Source organism: Plodia interpunctella, chromosome 13, assembly GCF_027563975.2.
Source record: "Plodia interpunctella isolate USDA-ARS_2022_Savannah chromosome 13, ilPloInte3.2, whole genome shotgun sequence".
NCBI lineage: Eukaryota > Metazoa > Arthropoda > Insecta > Lepidoptera > Pyralidae > Plodia > Plodia interpunctella.
Genome location: NC_071306.1, coordinates 7,638,771 through 7,648,517, shown reverse-complemented (window position 1 = coordinate 7,648,517; position 9,747 = coordinate 7,638,771). Strand labels below are relative to the sequence as shown.

Here is a 9,747-nt window from a genome sequence, read left to right as displayed (position 1 = left end):
ATTTAGTCAGTGATTGCGCTAGTGCTTGTGTTCAAAATGTTCTTATGTTGAAGAAAATGACGCGGAGTTTTCGTCTGCGCATTTGTGCTGCGCATGTCTTGATATTTTTGTATTATAGAAATTAAACAAAAGATTCAATACCTAAAATTTATTTAACAAAATAGTGTCATACAGTTATTTAAAATAACAGACATAAATGATAATAATTTGTAATACAACCTAGCATCCTAATTTTAAACCAGGTACTTTTCATAAATTTATCCCACTAACAAAAAAAGGACAAACAATGACGAATGCAGCACAGAGGAATGTTGGCTAACGCTAGTAGTCAATCACACTTTCTGTATGCTTGCCGTCACGCTGGGGCCAGCTGTGGACCTAACTCTAAAGTATACTACAGATCTTCGTATACACTAAGCAAGCTAAATAATATAATCTTCCCCACTTTTACTTTAATGAAAGAGGACGGCACATAGTGTTATTCTCACTCATATAAATTGTATGAGATTTAGGTTACACATCGAGGTCTAGTGTTTACGAAGTTTCGTTATACAGCACACAACATACAATGAACCGTCAGAAATAGTCATACAAAAATCAAAATAGTATAATTATGTGCATGTCAGTACATCCCATTAATAAAATATAATTTGTCAAGTAATTTTTTCCACATAGCAAATAATCTTGTCACTTTTTTATAACACAATGAAAAACTTTGAAACTGGGTAATATAATGGGTAAATAATTTCTTGTAGTGAAGTGACTTTACAAGAAATTAAAACAGAAACTTTTATATTAACAAATACAAAATTGTTTTCTATTTACATTCTTTTAATATTTTCATATTAAAAATGGGATCTTGTATTTTTTTTATATTGCACAATAACAGACTACGAGCAATATGCAGTAAATATATACTACCACATTACAGTACGTATTTAGGCACAGCGAAACCAGCGCGCGGCCATAAACCACCTCTGTACAAGTTTTCGCAAGTATTCTTTCACAAAACCAACCAATGCTCAACATTCTCGCTGACAACTCAATAATACTGTTATCGAAATTATAATAAAAACTCCTTTTGTCAAATGTGTGTTACTTGTTCACGATTGCTCAGTATAGGTACACTCATTCCACAAAAGATACTAATATTACTTTATCAGCGACTTCAGTCAAAAATGAATAACAACTTAATACATCAATTTATTTGTTCACAAACACCAGTTTGGATGTCAAATATGTCTAAAAGACTACATTCTACATATTCAAGTCTATTTTGTGATCTACACTAAATTTACTTTGGCTTCACTGACTGGGGTCAATTAGTACCTTTGTGGTGTATAAAATAAGACTGTATTTCCACGTGATGATAACTAAAATGTGGGAACTAAATGCAAACCAAACTCGAATCGTAGACAACATATTTAGAACAACGACTAAACGAATATTTACAATATAATGAGGGGAATGTCTACTAATTTTAAGGTAAAAATCACAAAGCAACCAACATCGTGCAGACCAAAACGAAAAGTGAGGATCAAATCAAAAGCACGTCCATCTGGAATAACTTAATAGTAATACTTAAAAATACACATTTTAAGAATACCTACTGGGTCCCACTTTAAATTATAGTAAATTTAACATTAAATTAACGTAGTTTGTACCGCCAACATTCACTAAGTGCGATATTACCGTGCAGTTACATAAAAAGAAAAAGCGTCCACTATTCGAAAGGCGGCCGAGCGGTATGAATCGAAAATACCCTGCGTGTATCCCTTTTATGTAAATACACAGTAGCCGGATCCGATTTCTCCAAACGCTCTGCACGAGGCGGTAGGTATATTCGGTTTTTAACCGTTCAATTTTGAGGGAATATAGCTACCGTAGCCTCGGTTCCCTATAGCGGAAACGCCTCAGATTTTGAAGTCGGTTTGCGGAACGGTTCATTAACTGTAGGGCTGGGGAGGAAGGATTTCGGTGAGGAGCCGCTTGAGGCTGTCGATGCCGGTGAGGAAGCCGCAGTCGGGCCCGTGGTGCGGCGTGGCGGTCGCCAGCGGGGACTCCGCCGCCGCGTTCGCGTACGCCGTGTGCGCGAAGTCTATCATGCGGATGTCCACGCGCTCCGCAGCGGCGGCGGCGGCGGCGGGCGGCGGCGGCGGCTGCGTGCGCGCGCGCTTGCCGCGCTCCTCCTCCGGCTCCACCTCCGCGTCGCCGCGCCACGACTCGCTGCTCGTGGAGGAGTACGCCATCCAGCTGTCTGTGGAGTCCGGACTGGGCGGCTGCCGCCTGGGGGAGTGCCCCGCGACCTCGCCTTCCTCGTACCCGCCCATGGTCTCCTCGGAATGCGGCTGGAAGGTCTGGCGGCGCTGGTCGGGAATCTCGTGGTGCAGCGTGGACATGTCGAAGTGTCCCGGCTCCGGCGCCAGGTCCGTGGAGCTGCTGGACGCGTCGGCGTCGTACTCGTGAGCGCCCGATGCCGATAATGATGACGGCTCGCTTATGTCGCCTTCGTAGACTATTAATAATGAACTGGAAAATAAAAATTTACAATAAAACCCATGTATATATAAATTCATCATTGTCAGCCTACTATTTTGCGCCACTTCTTACAGTCCTGTGCCAGTCTCATCTGTATTCCTTGACCCAAACAATGTCATCTGACCAGCGGGATAGTGGTTGCAATATTTTTTTCTCATCTGTCAAAATATTACACAAGCAAAGATTAAAGACAAGCCTTGATGCTATTAGCAGTACTGCTTGGCAAATAATAAATTTATCAACTTGAAAAATCATTAATAAAATGGTAAGAAAACGCAATAAAATACAGGTAATGAAATTAAGATCCTTGACAAAACGCAAACTAATCTCATTCGTATTACGAAGCAGTTAATTTTTTAACTGCGTCGTAATAATTTACCTCGCATATAAAATGATAAGCAAAGTACTGGAAACATGGCATGACATGAATTTGAAATGTTTACAGCCCGTTATTCGTATAAAAATTTTGATTATGTAATCCATATGTACGTAATGTCATAAAAACATCAATTATTGAGGCAAACTTATGGCCAAAATATCGCATAAAATGTCGGCAACGCACCGGTGACCCATATCTAGTTGCCGGTGTCCATAGGCTGCGGTGTATGCTTACCATCCCAATAAACTATACTATAAAATAAAATGACTGTAACATACGGACAGACAGACGTGACGAAAACATGGGTTCCGTTTTTGCCATTTAGCTACGGATTCCTAAAAAGTGGTGAAAGTAACCCTCCAAACTCACCAAGAATAGAACCTGTAGCTGGTCTGCTTGGCGATGGCGCGGCGCAGCGCGTCGAGGTCACGCAGCACGCGGCGCACGACGCGCGCGCCGCGCCCGCCGCCGCCCGCGAAGAAGTCGCGCAGCGCGTCGCGCAGTCCCGCCTCCGACAGCGAGCGGCCCCAGTACTTGTCCCGCCGCACGCACAGACCCGTCTCCGGCACGTATACCTGACCAGAAGCAATAGATTTGTTTCGGACATGTTAAGAGGGGAGACGAAATTTACGAATACGATTCGATATGAAAGTATTGGGACTGAACGTAAATATGACAGGTAATAGAACTTTGTGGAGGAAGACTTTTTGCGCCGACCTCCCGACCTCAAGATGAATGGGATAAGATAAGGCAAGGATAATGAAAGTAATATATTCCAAGAAATAAAAACAGTACAAACCAAAAATGCGCTATATGTATAAAGGATTTTATTAGGAAAGTATTATAGTTTGACATTATACAAAATGTACATGTAGTCAAAACTTACGACAACGATTTTGGTAGCCACCGATTTCTTTTTAGTGTATGAAAAATATACAACATATTTTCTATGTCTGTATGAATGTCGGGCCAGTTATATATATTTATTGATTTATTACTTTGACACTGACCGAAATTGTCTCAACGAAGCACGAAGACCTAACTATATCATGATTGTTTGAATAAACCGTATACTTCGTACCGAGAGGCATGTTCACACACAAACCTTTATTTCATTCTTTATTCATTGTTCGCTCATATTTTATACAGAATTACAAAGCTAATATTCAATTAAGAATATACATATAGTATAAAATATTAATATCTGATTCGTTTTTATGTTAAATTTCTTCATTTCATGCGTGCCTACAATACTCTATTGTAATATTGCTGTTTGTATGTTGGATGCTTTTACCGATTGCGAATTATTTTGTTAGCTCAAATTATTAGATACTTGAGTCTAAACTGGCAAAACACGAGACCACGATGTTATTGTGTGACATTATTGAACATTTTAGGTAAACTTAAGTATTCCAATTTTTCAATCTAGTTTACACCAAAAGTATATAATTTCAAAAGCAATTTATAAACAAGGCAAGCATCGGCAATGATGAAAATCACAATGATATATATATATATATATACAAATTTACATCAAAGCACAAAGAGCTCAAAGTACAGGCGAACAGAATCGCTTCATCAGCTGTTCAGAGTGCTGTCCCACTTTCTTTTTGAGCGCAAAAGCGGTTACTTGAGTATTCCGTGCACAACACATGACATGACACAACTAACACCGAAGTGCTAAATTTCACGGGTAATAAATATATTCTGAACTGTGAAGTCTTCTCATTAACGAAAAATAGAATAAGATAACATAAAAAGGCTACAGAGAAAAATGTTCCACACAAGTTCAAACTTGTAATTTTTTTGACATAAATATAAATAACAATAGCGCTTTCGTTCTATCATGGTGACTAAACTGTTGTAAAATGTTTTCGAAACTAGAACATTAATAACGTGTTATTAGCAGTTCAACGTAACTTCTTTCTATTCGTGTATGTTGCGGACCACATGGCGATCTGTTTGATGCGCCTCGAAATCAAGCTATCATCACAACTCACATAAACAAATTATTGTAATATTACAAATTGGGTTAAGAGCAATAAAGTTTAAATATAATGAACAATTTACCTGCATGCCACAGAGCCGCACGCCCAAGGTCGCGGAGGTGCTGGCAGCGCACTTGGCGATCTGTTTACTGCGCTTCTCGGCCGAGGCGTCGTCACCGTGCTGCCGCGTGCCCATCTTCAGGTCCAACACGCACGGCCGCCGGTACGATGACGTTATGTTCTCCATCATCAGGAAATCTGGACAACAATTCAGCTTTAGTATCACTCATCATTTAAAAAGTGACAAGTGAGAAATATGGTTTAAAATTTGCTAAGTGTATAATACCGTCAATACGCTTACAGATTAATGGAAAACTTTGATATTTGTTACTTATATTTGACTCAAACGTGTTTTGCAGATAAATTTGATTAGCATCTTCCGGTAGAGCATCAATGGAATGTCTTTATCATTTTGTCATATTTATATTCAACACAGACGACAATATGTGTTCTAGCTATAAACAAGGAATTGTGTATTTAATGATAAGGAAACTGCGTTTGCTAATTTCCTTTGAATGGAATTTGCTCATGATATCGACCTAACCATTATTGGTGCGTACTATTATTTCTTAAGGCAGCATTGTTCAAACTTTCAGAATAACAACAGTAATCTAAATCCAAAACACGTTAGTAAAGTAAGTAAAATGTCAAGTCCTTATAGAACCAGACGGTTGAAGTCGGGGAGAAAGTTAAGGAAAGCGACTTACATTGTTTGTTTGAGTTGTCCATGTGTGCAATGCTCTTGAGCACTTCGCTCGCATTGCCATTTCGGTGCACTTTAAATCTGCAAGAGGAAAGTAGAGGTTATAGTGGCGATCGCAGGGTTAAAGGGGCAAGCTAAGATACAAGATTTAGGAGCTAATTGAAACACAGAATGGATGTTATCTGTTATATTGTTAGATTGCAATCAAATAGTAATTATTACCAAGACTCCACGACGCAAGTGATCGGGGCTCGCGGAGTCGCTCTCGCGTTAGTGGGATAGTCATGTAAGTTTTGACGTATGAATTAATGGCGACGTCGGGCGAGGGTCCGGCGTACGTCAAAGCTTCTGAAATATGATAAAGGACACATGACAAGTGCCGAGGAGTGTCAGCCGCAGACACGGCCGGCCGAGGCCGCACTCGGGATACGCACTTGAACACGTCGTCGCGCCGCCGCTTGCCGCCCAGGGACTGCTTTCGCCCGTTCTCCTCGCGAAAACATGGCGAGTACCGCTTGTCCAATTTCGTGCTACCCGTGTTAGAAGCCTGCATCACGCCTGCAACAAACAGCCTCGCCATAAGTTAGACGTTCCGTTTCACAAATATAACACTAAATTTATCACTTTTCAATTTAAAATAATTATATATTTAACATTTCAATAGACAATTATTTCACTTCACATGGTATGAAAAAATGGTACGACAGAAGATTTAAACTCAAAACTCTCAGCCGGGGCTCGAACCCGGAACTCTGGACTCCAGTGTGTTGCTTACACCACTGAGATGTTAAGAGTTCTATCTACTATCTAATTTCAAAGGTAAGGGTGCAATTTTGCCAGCATTAATTTTGATGAGGAAGTGAAAATTAAATTATGTAATTTTAAAAAGGGTTTGTATATCTGTGTACCGTGTCTGTTGTTCGCGTTGGTCTGTTTCCGTTAATGTGGTGTGATGGCAATAAGTGTATATCGTGTGGTGGTGTGATGTGAATGTAGTTTAAGTAAAGTTTTACAAACCCAAAATGTAAAATTACCGCTAAGGCGCTATTAGAGGCGGATGTGTGGTGCACCGCCGCATCGCTCCGCCCGCCGCCGCGCCGCAGCCCTTGCGACAACAAGGAAACTAATATTGTGTCCTGACCCTGCCCGTCCCCGCTCCGCTCCCGCTCTCGCGCTCAAACCCGCCCCGCTCCTCACTAAGCTCACTCGAGTAAGTCGCCCACGCTATTCCACCCCATGTAATGAACTTTTACAATTGTTCGTTCAGCTTGTCCCAATCTGCAGACCTTTCGATTGTTTTATTGATGGTATATAACAAAATCACTGTGAAACTTCAAGCAAATAACTCAAAAGTCAACGATTGGTATAAATCAGGTCGTCAGGCCATACTTACATTGGCCGTACGCCTTCACTTTCACTTAGGCGAGCCAAGAAAGAACCATTAGTTCTTGTTATAGACCGAAATGAAGAGTATTATGAGTAAACAACCGAAACGTCTATATTCTTCATATACCTTTATGATCCATTCAATTCAACCATTAAAGATTTAAGTATTTATTTCATTTATAATTACAACAAATTAAAATAATACATTTACAGAGTAAGACATTAGATGCTGCCAATTTTGTATGGATACTACCTAATAAGTTATTAATTAAATTAAATTAAAAAAGAATGAATCACACTTTGAAAAACAATGTATAAAAGTTCATTATACACAATATTTTCTTCACTAAATTTTATTACAGATATATTGGCATGTTTTTGTAAGTGAGATATCTGCTAGTTCTTTATGAAGTTCCTGTGCCAAAACCATGATATCGATAGCACTGCTGCAAGATGGTTTTAACTATAATTTATAATCACGAAAGAAGAAGAAAAACATTGTGCATAACTTTACACTATATATCATGTCATGGCAAGTAAATAGATTTTTTAAATATTTTATATAGTAGTTAATTGAATTTTCATTTCTTGTCATTTTCAGGATTGGTATTGCAGATTTTTTTATCAAAGAGATTTTATTAGGCTTTTGAGAATATAAATAAATCTAAAGGACAATGTACAAAATATAAGCAAATCTCTGTAAACTTTTAAAGTCAATATGTGGTCGTGATTTTTAAATATAACTCCAAGTAAACGCTCGCAGTATGCGGAAAACGGTATTTAAAAAAATATGTGAAGACTACCATAAATACAATAGATTAAACTAGTTGAATAGTTGCCTTATGATATATTGTGTAATGTCACAAGTAAACCAGACCCAATGGCGCGACTTACTACGTAGTGAGGCAATAATCGATATTGCATATCTATTTGATTCCGCAATTTTTAGATTTCTTATATCGCGAAAAGTTTATGATAAAATCCTATTCGAACTGAATTTAGTTTTTAAATCACAATCTGTGACCACATAACGTCCCTATTTTGAATTAAACGTTTTTTTTTTTTTTTTCAATTATAAAATTGAAATTTTATTATAAAAATAATGAAAGAAAAGGCAGAAAACGATTCTGCCTGCCGAATGCCGCAAAAGTAATTATGTGCAAAATTTCTTGTTACAGACCATTCAATACAACAATTGACAATATATCGGTAAAATTACAACAATGAAGGAATTTGTCTGCATACATAAAATTGAAACTTATATATTTTAAAAATAAAATAATGCAAACTTAAGGAAAAATCAATATAAAATGAGTCATTAATTATTTAATAAAAAAGAAAAAGACGGTATATACCATTTAGCTGAAACTGTTATTGGTCCAACTACACATTGAACAGATAATATATCCTATGTAGGCGGTCGGCGGGTTTGTACAATACCAACATGCACACTTCTCTGTCACACTCATTATCAACATGTATGATGATGCGAGCAATAAGGAGAGCTAGTATATACTAAACATTATATATTTTAAAACGTTATTTTTAGTTTTTCGTCACAACATCAAACTTACGCCGTAGCACATGGATTTATCACCGTAATTGCGTTAGAAACAATCGTGACGCAAACGATAAAACACTGATTAATCATAGATTAACTTAACATATTATTACACACAAACATATTTCTCTTACGGTATTTCAAAATATAACCAAAACAGATAAACATGTACTTTTTAAATTTGATTGTTTGCAAGTCCTTAGTGCTCCAAAATGCAAACATTGAACAACACGATTGATATCTATTCAAACAAGACAATTTATTAAATAAAAACAATGTAAGATGCAATGAATGATTTATTACGATGCACTGAGCGAATCGGTAAAGCTTATCGGGCACAATCTAATGTTTTAATAGAATCAAAATGTTTCTCACCTTTGTATCTGGGAACGAAGTTCTGTATGTCTTCAGGAATGTTCTGGTAGAAATGCAGTTCACGAATATTCAGGGGTTTGATCACTGTGCTGTCGTTTAGCACGAGTAACCTGGTGTGGCCGCCCACCTGCCGAGAACATAAATTTATGTTGACATTATCTGTGGCTTCTAGAACGTGTTTAATCTATGTATTATGCAACCACTACTGAGATACGCTGGCCTGATTTATGATGTATGAGATTATCCTTGGCACTTTGTTTGATTCTCACGTTAGAAAACAAAAACATTGAATCGGATTACGCTTCCATATTCGATTGGACCGCCACAGGGAGGCGTACTTGGACCGACGAAAATTACGTTTATCACGAAAGTTATGTCTGATCACGTCACCGTCGGAAGTGAATTGAGGCTAACGTAATTTTACCAAGGTGTAATGTCCGGATCCGGATATAATTTGCCACTGTTGATTTACAATGCTACAAATAATGGCATAGTAAAAGAAGTGTTAACAAAATGATTATCCAAAACAACAAATAATTTTGAAAATTTGACCACCTGAGTATGTAACATCATAAACACTTGGGTAAATAGGATAGACACACCACAGGTATAATACACATAAAAAAGAAGAAAAAAAAATGTTTCTTTTAGCTTTATTAAACAATAAAGCTAAAAGAAACATTTTTTTTTGCTTGACCACTAGTAGAGCCGTAACGATCAGAATAAATTGTTGGGTCAGAAAATAATATTTCAGAAG

General features: G+C 37.9%; 1 protein-coding gene across 3 annotated transcripts in view; it reads right to left on the bottom strand.

Moving 5' to 3' along the window:
- Nucleotides 1-133: 133 nt before the first annotated feature.
- The window catches only part of Ip6k (Inositol hexakisphosphate kinase), a 43,965-nt gene continuing 34,351 nt past the window's right edge, over nucleotides 134-9,747 (bottom strand). For all 3 annotated transcript variants that reach the window (XM_053754186.2, XM_053754189.2, XM_053754188.1), the window contains 6 exons: nucleotides 8,991-9,117; nucleotides 6,103-6,226; nucleotides 5,673-5,749; nucleotides 4,988-5,163; nucleotides 3,287-3,492; nucleotides 134-2,529 (listed from right to left, as the gene is read on the bottom strand). In XM_053754186.2, coding sequence (XP_053610161.1) covers nucleotides 1,947-2,529; nucleotides 3,287-3,492; nucleotides 4,988-5,163; nucleotides 5,673-5,749; nucleotides 6,103-6,226; nucleotides 8,991-9,117 — 1,293 coding nt within the window. In that variant the 3' untranslated portion in view covers nucleotides 134-1,946. The remainder of the gene's footprint in view (nucleotides 2,530-3,286; nucleotides 3,493-4,987; nucleotides 5,164-5,672; nucleotides 5,750-6,102; nucleotides 6,227-8,990; nucleotides 9,118-9,747) is intronic.